This window comes from Patiria miniata, unplaced genomic scaffold (genome assembly GCF_015706575.1).
Source record: "Patiria miniata isolate m_02_andy unplaced genomic scaffold, ASM1570657v1 HiC_scaffold_4, whole genome shotgun sequence".
Taxonomy (NCBI): Eukaryota; Metazoa; Echinodermata; class Asteroidea; order Valvatida; family Asterinidae; genus Patiria; species Patiria miniata.
In genome coordinates this window covers 2,798,171-2,821,694 of record NW_024037071.1, presented here as the reverse complement: position 1 = coordinate 2,821,694, position 23,524 = coordinate 2,798,171, and the positions used below count along the sequence as shown (strand labels likewise).

At 42.0% G+C, this 23,524-nt stretch overlaps 1 protein-coding gene across 1 annotated transcript; it reads right to left on the bottom strand.

Moving 5' to 3' along the window:
- Window positions 1-4,414: 4,414 nt before the first annotated feature.
- LOC119740055 (slit homolog 1 protein-like) lies at window positions 4,415-23,096 on the bottom strand. The gene is made up of 4 exons (XM_038215256.1): window positions 22,201-23,096; window positions 16,202-16,273; window positions 15,690-15,761; window positions 4,415-4,490 (listed from the first exon to the last, which is right to left on the bottom strand). The coding sequence occupies exons 1-4, from the start codon at window positions 22,407-22,409 to the stop codon at window positions 4,415-4,417; spliced, it is 429 nt and encodes a 142-aa protein (XP_038071184.1). The 5' UTR covers window positions 22,410-23,096.
- Between the last annotated feature and the right edge of the window lie 428 nt (window positions 23,097-23,524).

The window sequence follows — 23,524 nt, the reverse complement described above, 5'->3', positions numbered from 1 at the left end:
CAATTTCTAGACAGTAAAAACGTTTTCCAAAACTTTTCACATCACAGAAGCAATATCGCAACATACTGTACATCATGTACAATAGTACATGTAGTGATCTGGGGGTTAATTTTCTCCCTGAAGAAAAATCTCAAAATGATGTCCTCTCAAAGACACCTGAAGACCTCTGAAGTCACGTTTTCCTTCACTGGTTTAGTCATTCTTTGACTGGCACTCATTTTAAGCTGAATGTACACCATCCACCTGAAGAAATTAAGTTAGGACTACAAGATTTGAAGGGAAGGATTCAATTAGGCCATCCAGACTAATGTTGTCAAATAGCAATTACCTCCAGGATAAGAGATGACGAGCTAAGGGGGTGGAGGGCAGGGGAAGAAGGTCGCCTTCATTCAGAGCAAAACATTTCCGAAGAGGATACAAGTTCAGATTTGGTACAATAAAACCCACTTCCAACAGCACATTTGGCTTCAATAGGGCTAGCATTTTAAGGATGCTCCTTCAAGAAAATGTTGCAGCACTATGGGTGTGTATGAACATAGGGGATGACAAATTGGGGGACCTCAAACACGGGGCAAGGTAGCTCAGTTGGTGGAATGCTGGTAAAGGAGTTCCTGCAGTTGCACGGCCATTTCCGCTGCATTCACAAGTACCCCCTCACCGGCAAAGAAAGTACGGTTGGGGTTGACCGACTGACGCCATCTTGCCTGACTGCAATTTTGTCGCGATGCACGGCCGTACCGCTGCGTGCATATTGTACAAATCCCCTGGTGTACGTGCGTCACACACAAGGAACGGTGCGCGTCAACCAGCTAAATGTCCCGCCCATGGGACGTCATTGCTAGGTAAAAGGGCGCCCTCTTTCGTTGGCGCACGGAGCCCATAGTCACTCTTTTTACTTTTTTCTTTAACTGTCAAAAAGAGAACTTGTGTTTTTCTTAACCACTCAGCCAGATTTCTATGGGAGTTGAATTGGCAGGGATGTCTAGAACGGTGGTCAAGTGGGGCACACATTTTTCAGATTGGGAACAATTACACCCCTCTTCTTTCACAACCACGCCCCTCCCCTTTTGAACCGTTCCAGCCAAAATTGTGCATAATTGTAAATAAACTACCGGTACAGACATTTTCAACAGGTTTGAACTTCAACGGGACTCGCCAGTCACAACAGTATTCATATCTCCCAGTATGCGCTCCGTCTGTCAGCATATTGGCATATAAAAAACATCATAATTGTAATCATCAACAGTAGGGGCGCATACTTCATGTACTGTTGAGTGATCGGGACCAGCTGGAGTGCAGTGTTTTAGTGCTGGCTGGCTGGCACCAAAGGCAGGCATCAGGCCAGGCATTTAAAACGAACCGAGGGGTAATGTCCTATCCTTCGATCCTAACAGAAGAAAAAGATTGACCACTACAGGGGATGGAATGAAAGCAAATTAAACTCCCTGGTTCCATCTGGATGTAATGAGGAGGATTCCACTTTTGCATTCTGGCACGCTCCATTTAGCGAAAAAAAAAAAAAAAAAAAAAAAAAAAAAAAGGAGGGCCATGCAAAGTTTGAAATCGGAGAAGCGAATTCATCATCACAGAAAGTTGAAAGATTTAACATCTGGGCTGAGAGTGATAGTATTTAAAAAATGAAAACAGTTAACCTTAAAAAAAATTGTCCGGGGTGAAATTGGCACATCAAAGGATGCCAGACGTTTCGAGTCAATAACCCAACAAAGTGTGGTATACCAGCTACCTACATGGTCCGATGATTCTAAAAAATCTCAAATCTTGACGTTTGTCTTAAAGTTAAATGTCATGTAAACAGATCATATTTTTGCTGGCTTTCAAATTCTCAACCATGCATCTAACAAGTAACTAAAAAAGAAGTAAATTCCAAACTTTAAAAGACTTTATACGGTGCTTTCAATTTTTGATGGGATAGGCCTTAAGTGTGAAGCAAAACAAAAAAACAAAAAAAACTAGAGGAAATCAGCTGATCCAAGGAAATATTGCATGCCTGAAATCTGCATGGTCAAAAATATAGGCCATAGACTAGACATCATCATTCAACATTATTTTTAGGATATTTTTCTGATACCCAAATATTTTGGATCAAAAGCCTAATCCACTGGGATTAACCTTGTCACGTCAGATTTGGCAATCCCGCCCTCTGAAGTGAGCAAGTTGTTGTGGTTAAAAAAAAAAATTTGCGTGACAGACAACTGACAAACAGGTCGAGCACAAAAACCAAGAAAATTAAATTCTTGTTGCCGTTTTGACCCTATATGTTCAACCTTGACTCAAAAATAGTACAGATCGCCCCCCCCCCTTTTTTTGTAATGGATGGCTTAGAGGGAACAAGCAGACAGCATGACATTGTTCAACCAAGTGCCAACTTCACACCTCGCTAAGAATGGTCTTGTGACAATCAGCAGTGGAATTCAACTGCTACAAATTGCAGGAAAAAAATGCCTCCACGCAGACAAAAAGGCATTGATCAATGCTGTTTCAGTTGGAAAGATCAGTGTATACGAGGACTACGTGTATCCATTAAAAAAAACCTACACGTACCTGAGTTAAGTACACACTACGACATTTTGTCTGACTAAATTTTCACGACAGTCTACAAATTTACAGACCCACATTGTAGTACTGGTGTAAATTACAACTAGGGTTATGCATCGGAACTGGGTACCCTGGTACCCGACCGCTGATGTCAGGAACTGGTTCCAGATTATGGGATCGGGTTCCTGTAACCAACTTGACATATTACTTAGTTACTTCTCAGACAATGAAAAAGAAAGGTTTTGAATGCCATTTGAGGATATTTTCAAAATGAAAACCAGGCTATACTGAAAATCAAAACAGATATCTGTGCATTTTAACGTGCAACGGATGACGCTCACGAACGTTGCAGTTTACACTGTAAAGCTATAAAGCCCTTTTTCAAATATTCCGGTACATGTACACGTACTATCAATGTGCTGCAAATACCTACAAACATGTTCATGCCTACAACTGTAGCCTAGTTTGGTTGAAAAGTTGTTGACAAAACCCTACTTCTCAAAAGCAGTTCATGTAACAAGTTCATGTGCACTTCTTGCCTCAAACAACAACTTCATTCCCCACCTCAAAGACCCGTTAAAAAAAAAGTTGGGCCTCCTGATCTCCAGTCGAAATATTTCCTGGAGCGGAAACGACATCACGGTAACAAAAATGGCAGTGAAAGAACAATTTTTGGTTCTCTATAAACAGGTGGGCCTCCCAATCTCGGTAATTGATAGCTCTATTGACCAAAAAAATGAATGTGGTTTCCCTCAAACACGTCAGGGTTAGTTCAATTTAAAACCCAGGAAGCCCACGACTTTCCCACAGACAACTGACTTCTCCCCTTTCGGAACAAAAGCTTGGGGAAATATCAACCGTTGAATGGCGTCAACTGAGCGTGACGCACCGGCTCTCGATAAAAGCCGCCGATCAAAAGGAAAATGGAAAAATGAAAAAGCCGGTAATATATTTTCTTCGTTGACTGAATTAATAAGCAATTTCGGCCCGGCTGATGGTAACAAGATAAAAAATGACAGCAAGATTAATACGGCCTGATGGGGGTTTTCTGTCAGGTCAGCACGTCCTAGGGGCACTTCCTGGCCAAGTTCTTGTGGGACTGGTTGATATATACCGAAAGCCCTCGCGCGGGCAATACATCTTCGATGACCTTTTATTTTGCGAAAAGTTTCCCTGAAACTCTACTGACACAGCTCACGTTTTTTGGAAATTTCAAGGCCGATTCCTCTTGCTATCGGCACCAGGCCATGACTGTGAACTACATGTGTATCCCGATGGAATTGCTTTCACTTGGCATTTTACCCATGACGCAATGCACACAATACTAGCATTTGTACCAAATCCTGCTTTCTACACTGCCATCTTTCACAAAAACCACAGTTTGTTTATTTGGCAGAAACTGTTAAAACTTGAGCAGAAAGAATCAGAAAACAATTCCAATTCCCATTATCCTACCTGCATATAAGCACGACAAATTTCCATCTGTGCTTGCATTCCCCCATTTCCCTTGCGCATTACTCAAACTCAAATTCAACACGGGAAAAAAACTCGGCATGGGTACAAAAGACAACCTGTTTCTCCCAGCAGCTGCAATGCTGATTTTCCTGAACTACTGCTGATCAACTTTGAAGCGGTCAAAGGTTTCCCTAATGCCCCCAACCCCACACATTTTTCTCTCCCCTTTATGAACACTGAAGCCTTGTTCCTGCAGCAAATGCTTGATCCAGTTTTGTCTATACTTGGGATAGCACATTTTTCGGAGTTTGGAAAAGGAGGGAGAGGGGGCGCGGTCACGAAATCTAAAAGACATTTCAGACTGGCCCCATGTGAATCAAGGGTGCAAATGTAATTTGTTTACTCACAGTCTGAAGAGGGAGTCCATACTTGAAAAGACCAGCTCGGGCAGGCTTTGTAGCTGATTTCCATCCAGTCGCCTGGCAACAAAAATTAAATGAAATCTCGTCATGAGATGTTGAAAATAAACAAGGCAGGTAGCACACCTTCTACTTGCAAACTGATCCTGTAATAAGCCATTTCGGAGTTACAAAAATGTACTCCTGTGCATGCGCACATCCCATGACAACGATTAGGGTCGGGGGATAAACAGTTCGCCACACGCGTGCAAAATCATAGCAGGGTACCAACGAAATTAAAGAAAAGTTCGTATTTTGAAGTAGATGCAAAATGTTGATTGTTTTCAACGGCACCATGGTTTACGTTGTTTCGTGTGCTCCAACTTTTGTGCGAACAAAAATTTCCATCTTCTGTTTTACTAGAACAAAATTGCAAAATGTGGATTCGATTACCACCTCCCCCACAGACTTATCTGCTTTGATTATCCTCCGACACTAAATCGTTGAATCTGATGTGCGTTGAATCTGATGTGCGCACGTGCAGTAGTACATTTTTGTAACTCCGAAATGGCTTATTCAGAAGAGCATTTTGCAGAAATTATTAGGAAATCAAGCAGCATGGATTCAATTTGTATCCATTTCTATCCAATTGCTCTATCGGAACATTTCCCCGCTTGCCTGTAACTGTCCGTCTCTTTAGTTTACATTTAAGTTGTCTATACAGACTTTTGAAAGCAGTTTGCTGTCACCCAGAAGATATTGTCTAGCCGGGACTTGCAAAAAAAAGGGGGAGTTTCAAGTTCCCACCAAACTACATGGTGTGGAAGTCTCCAAAAAGAACAGAAGGTTTCACAACTTCAACCTTATTTGTAGAGGGTTGTAAGCAACACAAGTTCTTGGAGTAAACAGGAAGTATGACATGGTGTGGAGGATTTTGATAATGATTGGAGGGAATTTTGGTTTTTGAAAACAAATTAAGGGTGGGGAGTACAATGTAACTTATTCACGCCAAAAAAAGGTCCTCTTCGTTTTCGGAACCTTCTCACACCCTTTCTTCTGCAGTTTCCTCTTCCCCGGAACACCCTTTTAATGTAATGATCCCCTTTTAAAATCCCACAACAAGCTAATCTGCGTTCACATGCTCTTTCTTACTTTTATCGTTAATATTCAGGGCACGCCGGCTTTGGAGGGGGAGGGAAGTGAGGCTTTGAGGGCGCTTGTCCCCATAACCTTTTCTCCGGAACCCCTTTCAGAATCTGGGTCAGGGGAAATTTCAGATATTTAAACAGGCCCTCCTGCACACAATATCCACGTCCACAACACCTGTCCGTCTTCCCGAGCGCACAAAAGCGCTGCGTCGGGGATGAAAAACAAAACCCCGCGTCTGAAATATTTGCAGGCTCAATAGGGAGCGCACCGGTGAGGGGAGAACGCGTACCGGTGCATTGTGCCTGGCCAGATCGCAAACAGGGTCAGGGCTACCACGCCACAAAAACGTGGAAACTGTTAAACATGCACTTTAGATGTTAACAATGATTGGCCTTTGATAGGAGTCTTGTACTTACATGTGTACTAACCCCAATTCGGGCTCCCAGTGCGGACCGTAATATAACTCCCGATTGTCAATAAAGTGGGGCAAGTAATCGTTGGCATCAGGAGAATTACAAGACCACGGTCGCACAATGGGGCCAATGCAGTACCCCAAATTCAAAGCTCTAGCTCTCTCTTTTTTAGTCCGGCCACCCCTCCCATTCTTTCTTTTTGTGCGCCTGTGTTTGTATCTGGGTCAGTGTGGAGTAGGACTTGTGAGAAATTTGGGCTAAAAATCTGAAAGGGGGGGGGGAATGAACAATCAAAATGATGAATAGATTGAAGATCTTTATCTTCAGGTTCATCAAAGTCAAGGGTCTATTTGATGGTGACAGATTTCAAATTTCCTGAATCATAAACGGGTTTGACAATTCGTACATGTCGTTCAGGATCTGCATCATTACTTTTTTGAAATGAGACCTGGAAAACCTCATTAATCTTACTTGTAACTCCTTATCAGATGATGTCTACTCTTGCAAGTCTATATGTATTTTATAATATTATGGTGTAAACTGCGTAGAAATAAAATTAACGGACTCCAAGTTCAAAAGGGCACGATGTGTACAGGTAGCATTTTGGCTAGCAGTAATCTTGAATCCGCCGATGTGTTAAACTCTGTACAGTGTTGCACTATGCTAAAATCTTTACTTTGTACTTCACCAAAATTGGGGCATGAACAGTCTATGTCTACACCCGTGAATCCGTCACACAGCAAAACCTGGGTGGGGATTTTCGTGGACTCAGGGCACCCTAGATAGGGATAATGCAAGCCCGCCAACGTCTCGAGAGGTCTTTGGCAAGATTCCCAGTTGTCTGACATTTATACTTGGCTCCACCCAACAAATTATTCACTGAACAAACTAAAATACATACATGTACATGTACGTGTACATATCTCTTCTTATCCCACAAATGTAGACAAGAGTATTTCGCCTTTTCACACTAGAGCCTCTATCCCCGGGGCGAGTTCTCCCCGGGGCCACCACGGGGTGACTTCGTTTCAGCCTTGTTTCCCGCTAATCGTGTTAATATGTATATCACCCCGGGGCAATTTCGCCCCAGGAATTTGCAGGAAGGTTTCACACTCAAAGTCTTTAACCTGCGGCAACTCTGTATGAAAATACTGAGGTCTTCATTACCAAATTCAGATATTTGTTAAAACATCCAACATCCGACCAAATTTCAAGTGTGAAACCTGGCTTATTTTGACCCTGCGTTACCCCGAAGCCACCCACCAAGATTTTGTCTAGTGTGAAAAGGCCTTTTGAGGGATGTGTAGATGTACACGTGCATAATGCCAGTGAAAATGGCACACCTATCAGATTTCAGTATAGTCTTGAACTTAAAAGGTTGTGGTTTGATATTGAAGTCAGAACGACAATCTGAATTCCAGAAAACTGGGACATACTTGTTGTAGCCCATTCAAAAAAGTAGCACAATCGCTTTCTTAGGAGACCTACTCGTATTAAGCTTGCACTAAAAAAAGGGTGTCGCGCTTTAGGCTGCTTTGACTCACTCACTGATCTTCCAATAAATAAAAATTGGCAAATTCGTTAGGCGTAATGAACATTTGTCAAATTGTAAAGCCTTTAAAATTGGCTTGTACACATGCTGCTGAACCTCTGATCCAGCAGCCTTCTCCCCCCGAAAAACCACCAGTCTCCAAAGAAACTGCCCCGCGTCAGGTCTAAGCGGGTCAGTCCTCTCAAAAGAGAACTCCCGAAAAAATCGGGTTTCATCCCGAGGCCAAAGGATTAGTTTTACACAGGGGTCCCGCAGAACCATCATTAAGAAGCCTCGCTCTTACAGAAGCCAAGAGCTGATCGGACACTACAAAAGAAGCCAGGAACAACACAGCCCAGGGGCCAAGCTGGAGAAAAAAAATCACAAGAAGGAGCCGACAGTGGCGAGAGTCAGGAGCCCGTGGATGATCCAAGGTGCTAAAGTGGTAATAAGCCCCGGATCAGTGACGGAGAAGTTATAGTACCAGCGTTGGGTCAGGGAGAAAGAGGGGGAGTTTTCTGTTACAATCTTGGCCTCTTCGTGTCAATTTTTTCTCGGGCCTCGCAGCAATGATTATCAGAATCACTTTGCCGACCCCCGCTTTGTCCATTTACCACCTGCAGGTCGGTGAGAATTCTTAAGAAAACTCCTGCAGGGGAAGACGCCTGCTTTAAAGATCTCAGACACCCATGGTGATGATAGCTTTCTAAAAAAGAAAAAAAATCTGGTGTCCATTTCAGCAACCTGTGTGTCTAAACCTTCAGTGCTTGGAAGGCTGCCTGTTTTTAAAATGGAATCAGGGAAGACCAAAATTCTTGGAAGCTTTGCAGACAATTACAAAAAACCGTCTGTCACGTACCGGTAAGTGGTGCCAGGAACCATTGTGATTTTTGTGTATCAGTGAATCTATGTCTGCACGGTACAAAACAAATGTTGTCTTTAACAACAGAAGTTGGGAGACCGGCTTTGTCGGTGCGCCCATGAACTTTGTTAACTTCCAGAAAATGATGAAAGATCCGTGTGTTTTGTATTCACATGTAAACCCACTCAGTAAAAAGTGGTCTCTTCAACACAGACATTTTAAAGTTTGCGCAACCAGCATGTTTGGAAGAGCAGACTTTCGCCTTGAACGTGTTTTTTTTTTCAAAAGCCACACTGCAAACAAATGACAGTAGCAGACCTTCACCTCCGCCAGAGTCAAACAAACAATGTTATGCACGCAAACTGTTCCTGTTTGCTCCATATTTCAAAGCGTTGATCATATATAGAAACCGTGCAAAGTTCCCTCTGCTTCTTTCTAATTTGTCCTGACATGCATGAACGCATGTGGGACAAACATCTCTCACTGGGGAGAAAAACATGACATGATTTCACAGTATTTGTAAAAGTATTTGTAAAAGCTGGGAAAACAGACAGCCAGGATTTTCATCTGATAATATTACCACAGGATCTAACTTTTGACCAACTTTGAATCCTTTTAGTTTTAAACCAGATTTTAAAAAAAATACAAACTAGGTTTGCCACAATCACAAAATGTTCTTTCACAATTTAAAATGTTCACGTAAAAATTTGAATTCTTTTCTTTCTTTTTGTTGGTGTGTTATGAGCAAGTGAAGTACTGAGCCTATTAAATCCACTTCTGTAATACTGAGTACTTTTTCACCTATACTGGAACTAGTACCTGCAGAATCTTCAAAATACATTTGCAACACAGTATGTATCCTTACGTGTTTTACTACAATGTACGTACATTCTGAGAAAAGAAGTACTTGGCTTAAGAATATTATTGTACATAGGTGCAGGTACATGTACACGTACATTATGCAAACGTGTATGCCATTCCCAGCTCTGAGTACAAGACAGATTCAGAACTATCATTCAATGCTACAGTTGTGGTATTTGGTTGGGGGTTTTTTTTGGGGGGGGGGGGGGTTTGGCCTTGCACACAATTCAGAAGGACTGAGGCAAAATACTGATTGATCTTGCGACTGTGACTAACTGGCTCAGCAGATCCTAACAATGGATTGGGAGAAAATAGGCATTTACTGGGGGAAAAAAGTACAGGGCAACCCAGGCAGAGTGTTAGTGTGAGTACTATTCCAGTTTACAGTGCTCAGGGCAACGTTTCTCCTCTTAAGCCCCTTCCATATCTTCATGATCTTGAGGTTGAACAGGGGCGGTGTTGCCAAATTCTGCTCATGTCTGAATACAGTAAAGAAATCTGTGGTTGCTTCATTCAGAGACACTGAATGAAAAGCTTGCAGTATACAATTGATACACTGCTACTTTTTTTAATATGCAGCGATATATGTTTCTTTGTGTGTCCATCATGATGAATTTCGACCGCTGAGATTTTCAGAGAAGTGGAAACCTTGTGTGACTGCTGACACGACTCGATCAAACAATCGACTCGGCCCAAGTTGTTGGTGAGATAAAATGAATGTAATCTAGACCTGAAGTTGACTTCTGTTTTGTTGTGGTTTTGTGGACGGGTGTTTGGACAACTTACAGAAGTTGATCTTGCAATCAAGAGGTTGTGGGGAGTTCAAAAGTTGGGAGGTACAAGTGGAAGGCTTGGCCGGGGCTATTAATTGCATATTTTCTTTGCCTAATTTTTCAAATTTGAAGAGTGCAAGTTTACCAAAAGCAATATTCAGTCGGATAGTGTGTTACTGATCAAGAGATAGCTCAAAGACCCTATTAATTTTGTTCACTGGTTTTTTTTTCACAAGTCAATGGGTTCAGTCAGATATTTGGAATGTAAAAAAGTGAGTGTTTGAGACAGAATGTATGTCAAAATGAAGGTTACATTTTTTTGTAAATTCATTCTTTAGTAGTACCAGGAATTCAATGTCGTCATATGAAGGTTGTTTTTTGCTGAATCAGCGTGGGCTACATATGGTTTGTACATGTATTTCATAGTTGTTGTTCGACACCGTTAGGCTTGGGTGAACACAGAAAAATATGGCGTTGTTGCAATGGTTAAAACCAGTCAACTGTGTATTTGTGTGGAAAAAAACATTTGACAGTCGGCCACAGGTATTTAAGCTGTACTAAGGTTTGGTCATTGAACAGTGAAAGGGCGGTAAACCTTGTAAGTCTCAAAATCAACGTACAAATGTACACATGCAAATCACATAAAACCTATACTGCAATCGTTTTGAGTGTACAATTTTAGCTTGCCGTTGCAACATTTGTTCGCGTAGACTCTTTGAGTCTCTTTCTATTCATGTTTAACAGCCCAACTTTATCATTTTACTGGGTTGCAAACCACCACCAAAATGTAATCCCTTACTAAATGCACCACAAAATGTCAGTTTTGGGCGATTCAATGGGACAGCTTAGCCTAGGGATCACATTGACTGTTGTGACTAAATGCTAGATTTAGAAAGCTGTGAGGGAGATGGGAACTATTGTGCATTCTGCACTGTAACTTACAAAAGTTGCATTTCCTGGAAAAAATAATAACATGTAGAAATATTGCCCCTTTGTTCCATTAAATAAATTATCCAACTGGACGCGAGTTTCATGAATATCTGGCAACCGATTGATACATATTGAATTTTGACCTTGTAATTATCAAAATCAATGAAACTGTTCCATACGGAAAATAAACTTTTCTTTGATGAAACTTTCTGGTGGTCTAGATCTACGTTTAGATTATGCTGGTTTGTTTGTTTGTTGGGCTGTTTATCTATTTGTTTGTTAATTATGCCTTTGACAAAAAGATCTGGCCAGGATCAAAGCATTAGGTCCTGTAAGTTTTTTATTTGTTTCTTTGCTTCTTCTTGTGTTTTTTTTAATTTGTTTATTTGCTTCTTGTTGTGTTTTTTTCAAGGAAAGTTGAACCAAATCAGTGACATCAATGCTGCAATAGCCTCATCAAGACTCAAAAAAAAAATAGAAACTGAATCACAAGCCAGCCCAAAAGCTCAACGAACATGTGAAATATGTCCGGATCGATACATTCATGTTTGTCTGGCTGATCACTTGCCTGGCACGCCACTGAGCCACATGCTTTCACTAATGCAATCAGTGACAGCCACACTTATGTAATTATTGCATTACAAACCACAGGGCTGTAATCCTGTCACTCAAAAAGGGCCAGTCCTCCCTCCGAGCATAGCTGATTCAAAGACTGCTCAGCTAGAACTTAGAAGGTGCTTTTCTTTCCTGGACCGTTCAGATTTCAGTAGAGTACAGAGCTTTTCACACTATCATCTCGCCTACCTGTGTTGGAATCAACACTGGTTAGGTCCATCGCGAGTGAAACCGGGTCCCTTGGACACAGGTAGGCGAGTTATAATGTACACACTAACACCATGTGTACATGGGTCGGCAGTATAGTTTGAATTGAATCTACAAGGGTACAAAAGCCTCTCAAACCTGGGCCCAGTTTTATGGTTTTGCTTAAACCTTTAGCAAAAAATTGTTACTTACGGTAGCAGAACATTTCCTGCTTACGGTAAGCGTATTTCAAGGGTTAGTGATGAATTTTGGCTTATGCACAAGCGTACAGATTCTTGCTAGTGGAAAAGGCTCCAAAATCTCTGTGCTAGACCCAGATTAGTGTGAAGGCCCTTATATAAGACTCTAGTGAGAGATGGAGGGGGGGGGGCAGGAGAAGTTGATTGTCTTCATGAATCACAAAGTTGAAAAACTTTGGTCAGGTGGTAATCTCATCTCTCTGATTCACAAACTGAAGACAAAAAAATTCCCAAACCCTGCTGCTGAAACATCAAGGCCTTCAACGGGTTAATTGACAGGCAAATAATTTACTTTCGGGGGCCCAATCTGTCTTCCTGCAGAGGGATGCTAGCTGACAGATCTACGCATTACGCCTTGCACACGAGCTCCCACACTCTGTCTGCTTCAACTGGATCCTAACCAGCTGTGAAGTTTGTTGGGGCGCAAAGAGAAACGCGTTTTACGGTAGTTTCATTTGTGAGTCATGATCGGAGGGCCAGGGGGACCTGGCTGTCGTGTCTGCTGGCTATGTGTGGTGCCTTGACTCCTCGGGCAATGGTACTACAACGTCCTTCTTCCAGCATGCCTCTCTTTCGATCCAAGTTACCGTAGAACGGATATAGACAACTTTTGGGGGAGTTCGAATCCAACACAGGCAAATGCATGGATTAAATTATCAAGTCCCTGCCTGATTCAGTTCATTCCAAGCATAGTGCACCTTACAATAGACAGCCATACAAAGGTAAAGCAAAAAACTACATCATAAGCTCCGCATGTGCAAACTTGTATGGCAAGGTTATTTTTTCCCAAGCCAGACTTTTTAAGAAACCTTGCATAAATGTTCATTCATGGTGACTGAATGTACTTCTAAATTGAATGGACTAACTCACATTTGAGTTGGGTAGGTAGTCGGCTATTGAAGACATAAGTTTATGCATCACTGAACCAGCCTTATTCTGATGAGTTTTCACAAAACGCTCGCTTTTTCCCCCTTAAAGATTTTTAGACACCCTGCTTCCAAGGAAAAAAAGTGCAATGAAATCCAACAATTTCCATAAATTATCTTTACACATATTGTGTCACTGTTCATATATTAGGATGTTAGAAAAATCAAGCTGAATCAGACGCTTGCTATTAGATCCTGTTAGATCCTCCAAAATATTTTGTTTATCCCCGCAAAAAACTTCGAACAACTGGTGTTTAGTTTCCACAGCTACGGAATAAGTGCTGGATATGTGTGATTTAGCAGGGCTAGGATGCGTGTACACACGTACATGCAGACCCTCATGGTTGGGCTGTAGCCTAATTCCTCAAAACCTACATAAATGCACATAACTCTCAACCACAACAAACCAACTCCACTTCTTCTTCTTTTTTCTCTGGAGGTGCAAGCCCCGGTGACCTGGTACCCAGCCACTTCGCACCAGGGTTAATGATTCTCTCTCACCTCCCCTGTTGACTTTCCTGGGGCTATTTAATTAACACTAGCCCCTCTTCCCTGTTGTGTGAGACACCCCCGGGCTGTGTATACCCTGTTAGGTACCAGCTAGTCTGGCCCCCATTTTACTTTAGAGACGGCTTAAGAGGAAAGCTGGCACCGGAGTCAGTGGTACCAGATGACATACAAGTGTCCGTATATCCCATGTAATCCTGTGGAATGGGCCCCGAGGAATTCTAGGAGTGCTCTCCGAATAAAAATGGGTAAAAAGAAGGAGGAACAACAGTTGAGGAGAAACTACCATTGTTGGGGAAAAAAACACTGCTTGGTCTTTCTTTTTTTCGACGAGAGATATAATCTCTGACTTTAAAACCTCAAGGTCCAATTTTGTGGAACTGCTAATCAAAGTATTGCTTACATTTTTTTTTTTAGTGTCTCACTGGAAACTGATGATGTCTGATGTCTGGCATTGATGCTTTGAGGGTCTTCCTTGTGGAAGCCTTTGGAAAGTCAGTCAGGTAGATTCTCAAATGATAAGTCAAAACTTGCAAGAGTTCTACAATAATATATATCACATCTCCTCTGACTGTTTGGCAAGATAATGCAGTGACAAAATTTAAGTACAATTCAAACGAAATCTGAACTGTTCTGTTGCTTATCACAAACATGTATCAAGTACACAGATTAAATGTTAAAAAACTTGTAAATTTTGGCTTCCAAGTAAAACAAATTCAGTAGAATTCCACATGTCAAATTCCATGATTTAATCAATATAATCACAATCACACAATTTGTTTGCCTTGAACCACAGATCATGCGACTTGGGTCTACCAATCTACTCTTTATTTTCAGCTTTACTCTGGCTTTTTGTAACATGTACAGTTTCTGTCCATGAATTGTATGGGTTTTACCACTTCATCACTTTTTAACAGTGGCATTAAATTTTCATAATACTCTATTCATTTGTAGCATGTCAATAACAATGACAACTTGAAAACACCTTGTTACCCAGTAAAAGCAACCATCATGTAACATATTTTTTCCACCAGAACCACCACATGATTGGCAGTTTATAGCATGACACAATAGCAAGAATTCTACAATACAAAACGAGAAGTAACAAAAATACAGTGCTTCAAAACAGGCTTTCAGTTAGCTGTTTTGAGAAAAAATATCAAAACAGTAACTGTTCTCCTCCGAGTGAAAAACCTTCGCAGCACCCGGTCCAACCCTCGCATGACGACAAAATTGAATTCAGTTCGACTGAGCTCCCACGAAAAATTGAACAAAATTGCGGAAATATGCGAGGCCCATTGAAAGCGGCCAGGATCCTGGCGTCTGAATGGACTGGCTTTGGTGGCCAGCCATGCTTGAACAAATCCAAGGCTTGCCTTTTTTTTATGTGTGTGTGCGGGGCAAACGTAGCGTAATCTTAACATAATAACGCGATGAGACAGTCTGATCACCTGGACGTTGAACTAGCGAGGTTCTGAAAGGGTCTGGGGGAAACATGTCGCAACAAAAGCCGCTCAATCCTACCCAAGTGAGCCATACTTTAATCAATTACACACTCAATTACAGAGGAGATCGCCCATTTTTTTTTTTTTTCTTTTACTCCAGCTTTTTTCTTCTTTTTAGAGGGGGAGGTTTTTTTACGAACCGAAGCTCAGGGAGCTGGGAGACGCGAGCACATGGCCCTTTTGGTGAACCAATTTGCTCCTCGGCTGACCACAAACAATCACCGTCTTTCAGGTGGAGTTGACGGCCATTTTACGGTCTATTGTCAGCCCCCACCTGTGTATACATCAATACCTAAGAATGCCGAGTCCCTCTGGTATCACGCAACCCACTGCCTGCTGCAGGTGCTCGCTGCTACCAGAGAACCCAGAGAGGTCTAGTATGTACGTACACATTGTTACACACTGGTTCTAATCTTGAGATCCTACTTAATACATTGCCAAACCTATAAGGCACAATGTACTAACATTCTTGTTAACGGGGAAGTTTTGATCGCCAGGCACACTTCAAACAATTGAGGAATGCATAAAACCTGCCCTTGAAACACAAAAGACTCCTTTTTTTTTCCTTTTTGTCTTTTTTTTTTTGAAAAATAGACAGTATTTAGTTGACGCTACAGTACAATGCATAGTGCTTTACTTTTATCTGAGAAATCTCAATGAGACACCCGTTTCACAGCACGATATTAGTGACAAAAGGAGGACTCTCAATGATCATTTCAAAGGCGGTTTGTAGTCCTACAGCGCGCCCGTTGGTTTACTTACATTCGCTCCACCGATCGGAGATCTGAGAAGGCCCCACGCTCAATGCTGATGATCTGATTGTTGGTAAGCTGTCTGCATGATTCCAAACAAAAATCAAGAAAGGAAAAAATACATTCATCTAGCAACCAAAAAATTCAGCAATTTCTGTAGCCAGAAGTGTTCAACAAATATTTTTGAATTAATAATTACTAGCATCATTGCCTGCAACTGTGCACAAAGTAGAGTGCCCAAATTAGTCACTTATTTGGAGCCAAAAATTACTTGAGCACAAAGTTCGTGAGTGAAACATTTGTGGGCCAACTCAGACTTTTCTGACCTAAGATTAAGCAACAGAAAACTGGTTGATGCATGTTTTTACGAAGGACTCTATGAATTAAATGAACATGATGGCAGTGCCATATAATCATTGTTTTTGTAACTTGGCAGTTTTGGAATCAAATCAGAATTATGACACAAACTTGTTGAAATCATTTTGGCTTTTTCGAACCCATGAGTCGTGACACTATACTTACAAGACTCGTAATCTCCGGAGATTGTCGAAATCTCCCTTGCGGATCTTTGTGATGTTATTTCCATCCAGATTTCTGCAGAAGAAGATCATAATAAAAGCATGGTATGAATGCGATCAATCATCCAAATTATCATTTGATAAAAAAAAAATGGGCAGAAACAATTCTTCCATAAGGCAACCATTAACATTTTTTGGAGTTTTATATACAGGCACAAAATGCTTTGAATGCATGGGTCTTGGCACAGTATGAAACAAGTCACACGTGTGTAGATGAGATATGCACACTTGGAAGGAATATAGGCATGGGCGTCAATCCTGGGGGGGGGGGGGGACAGGGGGACATGTCCCTCCCCCCCCCCCCACACTTTTTGAAGGGTGGCCTTATGGGGGACACAATATCAAATGTCCCCCAAGATTTTTGAACTCGTGTCCCATTTACAGGGCCCTAGTATTATGTACTTCAATGTATCTTTTGCTTAAAAAATATTGGTTAAAGTGGTCAGAAATTGCCTCAGATAGCACCACAGAGCATTTAGAATCCAAATTTTTGGGGGCCCTTAAGCGGGCCCCGAACCCCACGCCTGTAGCTCAGAATTCTGGCACAATTCTGGTTAAAGCATGGAGAAAATTGGTAAGAAATTGCTTCTGATCACACCACAGAGCAACTAGAATCCAATTTTTTTGGGGCCCGCCCACGCCGTAAGGGCTTCGCGCTCACATCAGTTCTGATCAAGGTATGTCCCCCCCCTCACTTTCGAGAAGTGATTGACGCCCCTGAATACAGGCTTAAGTGTTGGTGCTCTGTGAATTCTACCTCCATGGTGATCTTAGGGCACCCTGATCTATGAACTTGTCATTTACTTAATTGTAAAGTTTTTTAAATTTTTGGTGGATTCACTGAAGAATTTGCCCCTTCCCCTTAATTTGTCATTTTTCCTGGACATGAAGGAGTCAGCTAGGCTTCTGTCCTCAGACTGACTGACTCACTGAGTCACCGAGTATAATGGGTTTTTTTAATGCATCTTGTCCTGGCTGAACAAGGCTAGTAGCCACTCAAGGTACAGGGGTACAAGAGACATAAAGAAGAGTAGGTACTCAGGAAAACTGAAGGTAGGAATTAACATTCCTCTTTAATAAAACAGGACAGATCGTAGGTTGGAGCTCCATGGTTGGAGGGGGGAGGGAGAAACAAGTACCAGTCAAGGAATTCCAAACAACGGCCTAAACCAAGACGCTTGGGCCCAGCTGGACTAGAGACAAGCATCTTGTTTTGGCAAATGAGCAGTTTTCCTTCCAAATCCTACAAGTAGCCAAATTCCTGTGCGGATGAACTGGGAGCTCTTAATACTCCCGAAACCAGACGGAACTTAAAGCAGGCTTAAACACGATTAATCCATGATCTTTGCTTTAATGTTTTCTCCTACTTTTAGCCATGAATATATGAAATGCCGGTAGATTTTGGCTAATCTTGGCTGATCCCGTCGAACATTTGCACGGAAGTTGATACCATGCTTAAGGCCAAGGTAGTAAAACTCAAGACAAGAGCTGAGCTTAGAGTCTTAGACAAACGCAGCCATCTGCCTGTCCAAAAATGTCTATTCTTGGTCGTCCCAAGCTCTATAATCCCAAGGGGAAAGACATAGGGGTATTAAATGTGATCAGAACCCCAGGCAATACGTCTTCGTTGGGGAAATCCACCAAAAGACACCTGGAACCAGATGTTTGCTTCAAAAGCAAGTGCTTTAGCTTAAAATAATTAAAAGATTTGTGAACTATATGGCATTAAAGTTGTCGCTAGAATGATGCATGTCCTCTTAATTTTAAAACAAATTAATTCTGATACAAACATTTATCAAAACTGATATTTAGTGTGACTTTGATGATGACTTCTGGCAAACGTTAGATTATAAAAGAGCAGTATCCATTAAATTTCAAGCCAATTTCAAAATAAGGTGTTTCACGGTAATATGCGCCATCTTGTTCACGGGGCAAAAAGAACACGCGTTGCTAAACGGGGGCGCATTTTGGAATGACCGCATGATGACTTGGAAGCGCCAAAGTTTTTCACTGATGATGTGTACACAGCGACGCGTGTAAAATTGCCCCGCGGGCAAGATGCCGCATATTACCGTCAAACACCTTATTAAGTCCCGAGGCGAGTCACAAGCAAGACGAGATTGACAAGGAATTTCCTTGACACAATTCATGTGAATAGCTTGTGACCTGACTCGAGACTGGATGACTTGTGATTGACAGTGATGGCTTGTGATGGCTTGTGATGGCTTGTGATGGCTTGTGATGGCTTGTGATAGCTTGTACTGGCTTGTGATAGCTTGTAATGGCTTGCGATGGCTTGTGATGGCTTGTAATGGCTTGCAATGGCTTGAGTTGGCTTGTAATGGCTTGCACTGGCCTGTGATGGCTTGTATTGCGATGGCTTGTGATGGCTTGTAATGGCTTGTGATGGCTTGTGATGGCTTGTAAAGGCTTGCAATGGCTTGTGATGGCTTGGAATGGCTTGCGATGGCTTGTGATGGTTTGTAATGGCTTGTATTGCGATGGCTTGTGATGGCTTGTAATGGCTTGCGATGGCTTGTGATGGCTTGTGATGGCTTGTAATGGCTTGTAATGGCTTGTGATGGTTTGTAATGGCTTACAATGGCTTTTGATGGCTTGTAATGGCTTGCCATGGCTTGTGATGGCTTGTAATGGCTTGCGATGGCTTGCGATGGCTTGTCATGCCTGTAACTATAACTAGTTAAAGCAAGTAAACAGCACAGATGCTGTGCAGTAACCTTTTTTGGCATTTCTAGCACTGCCCACATGTGGCACAACACCAATATTTTTAAACACGTGATGACACAATCACCAAGGGAATTTCTTATCTTTCAAATGTCATTCGTAAGTATCTGTCATCAGGCACATTCATTTCCTTTTCCTTGCACTCCACCTCTCTCATCTCTAGCTACTCCCAAAAATGAGCAGTCCGATGGATTTTTTTCTCTTCAGAGATTACGCACGTCACAATCAATGTCAAGGTCTTTAGTATTTGTCCTTCACCGTTTCAACTGTCATTATTCACAGAAAAACGATCAAATTCCACTAGGGTCTACTTTGCTCAGTGCTCACACTGCATGTTGGACTGAATTTGAAATCAGTCCTTGAACAGTTTGAAAAAACCTGGGTGATAAGTGGTTGGTAGTCGAACATACCATATCGCGACATGTCACTCAAGGCAATATTGCTGGGAGATTAAACCTTCATCCATGATGATGGTGGTCGAACTGAAACAAGATCTTGTCAGTTTTGATCAAGAAAAACATCTTACCATCACCATGATCACGAGCATCCAATGTTGCTTTCACATTGACAGAACTCCCATTAACGGGCACTTCACGGCCACCTTCCAAATAACAACTCATTGCTGGTTTTCGGTTGACAAATTAATTATTTTCAAAAGGTTTTTGATTGTGCTTCTTCGCCACAAATTTAAATCTCTTTCTGAAATTTCAGTGAGCTGGTGTCCAATCGAGCATGTACATATAAGTAAGGCGCGCGTAAGAAGTTGGAACGCCGGGTACCATGGTAATCCACAAAAGGGTATTCCCCTTTTCTTTTACTTTTAAAATCGACGCTATGATCATGGGAAAGTGCAAATGTGAAAGCGGCGGTCACATTTTCAATTCAGTCATTTCAGTGTAAATTTGATTTTAAGTCAAATCTAATTATCTACATGATCCCTTATGTAACTTTGAATATAATTTCGAAAATGGCAATTAAAAATGTCTGTAACTATTTTTATATTTTAATTCTTCAAAATTGACATGTGGTTAAATAAAAAAAGGGCAAAAGGTCTAAGGTCAAGATGACTCTAAGTGCTGAAAAAAAAGATGAAGCTTTTTTTTCTCTGGATTTGAAGCTGGTCGTATAATTATTATACACCTTAATGCAGCCGCCATTTGGACGTTGGCATTGTCTTACCAATAATATCTAGTCTGAGAAAGCAAGTGTAACTTCATCAAAAAAAGTTCTGTAATTTTAGGCGTTGTCCCCAGACTTTTCTTAAGGAGACGATTATCAACTCTGTGGCCTCATCACATAAATGGAGTTATTAGACGAAATCGATCACCCACTGCGGTCTCTTTGACTGGGCTTGCGTGTGAGGTGATACCGATATAGCTGGGTCCGCGTCCGTGGGTCCGAGCAAAATTTGGCCATCACTATCTCAGTTAACGCATGGACCAATGGTCTGTGGTTAACGGGACCAGGAACCGCTGCATTGACTCCTCAATCGATGAGGAATGTTTTAATAGCCCACCGACGAAGCCGACAGACACTCTGATTAAGTTGAACAAAAACCAAAGAGAAAGTGATAGAACAGACGCGATCTCACCGCCAATACGCCCCAAGAAAAAGCCGTGTATGAAACGCTGCCTTGTAGGGCAACGGCTTCGTCTATCGCCAGCATGTGCCCACGTATGCAACCAGCAAAGACGTAGACATAGCTTCAGACAGGAGACTCGGACGCGGGTAAACTTTCAACATCGCGCATATCGCTTTGCGACTTCGAGAAAAAAAAATCGGTAGTCCTTGACGGCAAGCGTTGGTCAAGAATGGCCAAATCTTGTAAATGTTTGATCGGGTATGAAGCAGAACAAAAGCAGGCCGGGGAAATGTCGCTTTAGTGGGACAAAGAACGTGTCAGTGTTTTTCTTCTGCCGCACAATGCCGAGGAATCTAGCTAATGTTGCGGTAAATACAAGCAGTTTGCCCGCGCTATCGAGACCGCTAACATAAATTATGGAGGTGTATTCACGTCACGGAGGTCTGTACCATCACTGATTCCGTTTTGGATTCAACACATCGCCCAAGCTTCATTCAAAAATGCGCCCACTAAAAAGAACTCAATCCCCTGAGTGCTTTTTCCCAAAGCTCCTATAAATTTCCTGTTTCTAATTTTTACAGAGCTTGAAAAAAGTCACACCCTTAGGGACCTAATAGGCTTCACGTACATAGTGTAGCCCTTTTAACATGTTTCTTCCGCATTAAAAGTTGCACTCCGTGGTTGAAAAGCAAGTTCCTTGCATCATGCTTGCCAAGAGTCTACCTGCTTTCTTGTTAATGCCATTCAAGTAACTTGTTGACCTTGCATCATGCTAAGGCAGTCTCCATACTGTTTCGACAAACTGTCACGAAATAACATAGAAAATCTGTTGTTGAGTGTTGGGTTGACAAGAGGGGATATAAAAGGCGACGCCCTTGAACTTGGAGAGGATGCCGATCCCCAATTAGCGAAGGAAAAGGAGAAGATGAAGCTCAATGACTCGACCGTCAAAACTCACAAACAGAGAAGGAAGGGGAAGAACCGAACAACAGGCATCGAGGAACGTCATAACGCACCACTGTGCGTGCATAGAAAATCTTATTTTGGAATTTGCTGAAATTTTGAACATCGCTTGGCCAAGTGTATTTTATAGATTCCTGACTAAAATATTGGCCCAAAAAAATGGAAAAAGTCCAAGATGGTATATCTTTAATACAAGTTAAATAAAGGCAAACCATTTTGGAATTTGGCAGTACTGTTTGAATGTGGTATCGCATTGTAAAAGATTGATTGGTATGCCATGCTGGATAATTGACAAGATTGATTGTCAACGAAACTTTAGAGTAGAGTGCTGAGAAGAGTAAACTATATTGAACAGGTTGAAGCATCTTACTACTATTCTTTGGCACCCTTGCTCAACTGGGGCGCTAGAACTCTTTTTTTTAACTAGTCTTTGGTCGGTCGCTAGTCATGATGTTGTATGAAAGACCAAAGACAAAACTGGAAAAAAAGGAGTTCTAGCGCCCCAGTTACTTGGTCAATGTCCATGGAGGTAGCCATGGAGCTATAAAACACAAAAACACAGCAAACGGCCATGAGTGAAAACAAACGCAACGAAAAATACAGAGACAACTTCGACGAGTACTGGACGTCAATCTTCTGATTTTAATACTCACAATCGCTCCGTGTTGGAGGGTATGTTGACCGGTACGTACTGCAAACCCCGATTGAGGCAATCTACAGTCCCCCGGTAACAGCTGCATTCCACTGGGCATACTCTCCCCCTCCTCCTGCCAGCATCGCAAAAATCCACCGCTAGTCCCAACAAGCAAAGACCAACAAAAAGGTATCTCATCCTAGATAGATCCATGGTTATACGGTTCATCCGAAAGACGACACTCAAACGGTTAAACAAAATTCCAATACCTTAACCTCTTATTCCGCTGGCAGTACGGATGGATATTGCTTCAATCGTTGAGAGCGTAGAAAAAAATCCAAGGTTTTTTTTAATTTTTCCTCCTGAAACTGTAGAATTATAGGCACCTTCCTTTCAAGCGGCACGTTCCGCAAACGGTGCTGGGATTACCGAATTCCAAGAGGCAAGTTAGCGGGCTACTGGAGGCATTGGACCGCCTACGCCGATAGCACGGGAGCTGCAGTGTATCCCAAGCTTCCCGTGAATGACGAACCAATAATGATGTCAAGTTTGAATATAATTAGATATGCCAAACTTTTTTCCGCACTTTCTTCTCAAAAGCAAAGCTACCACCGGGGTTCCTTATGACGTCCTCCTCCGTATTCACCTGTTAACAGCATCCATATCAACACTGAAGACAAGAAGAAGATCCTTACAAGAGAATACAATACTCCCGTCAAAAATTCAATAATAATCCTCGGGGAAAAATATCCGACACAACACACAGCCTTCCGTCCGCGTGCGACCGAGCGCTACACTACAAATGAACCCCGTGCAAACTTGACGGGAGTCACCGGTGCGCGTAGCGGGTGCTGATGACGTCCCACTAGGTTGTATACACAAGGCCCCGTGCCTACCGCACATGAGCAGGGATATGCAGCGCTGGTCACGCACAGCTTTTGGGGGAGAACTCGAGGACCAAATAAACCGCCCCCTTAGGTCACCGTGGGACGTCACTCAATGGATTATCACAATGGGACGCATTGGATTATGAGGACCACATCCCCATTAAAAGGAGCAACCGCATTATAATTTAAAATCAACTGTATTTTTTTTCTAAATCTTCAACCAAAGTCTTTATAGAACTAAAATAATCTTGGGAATTTTTTTTCTTCAAAAAGCGGTATTTTGTTCTTCAGTGTAAAGTTTGCTTAAAATGTGTGTACGGAAACGGGAAAATTAAACGTAGGCCTACTCTCGCGGTGAAATACAAAGGGAATTATAAACTTACTCAAGATCCTTCTTCGTAAGTATTCACGTAAGTTGGCTGCACCACCTTGAGTAAAAAGTCAGAATTCTCATTT

What these genes read in the sequence shown, in the direction of transcription:
- LOC119740055 (XM_038215256.1), bottom strand. Translation starts at nt 22,409, where the DNA reads ATGAACCGTATAACCATGGATCTATCTAGGATGAGATACCTTTTTGTT. An exon ending in CCCTCCAACACGGAGCGATT is followed by an intron (nt 16,274 to 22,200) that starts GTGAGTATTAAA and finishes CTTCTTCTGCAG; the next exon opens with AAATCTGGATGGAAATAACA. An exon ending in CTCCGATCGGTGGAGCGAAT is followed by an intron (nt 4,491 to 15,689) that starts GTAAGTAAACCA and finishes TTTTGTTGCCAG; the next exon opens with GCGACTGGATGGAAATCAGC.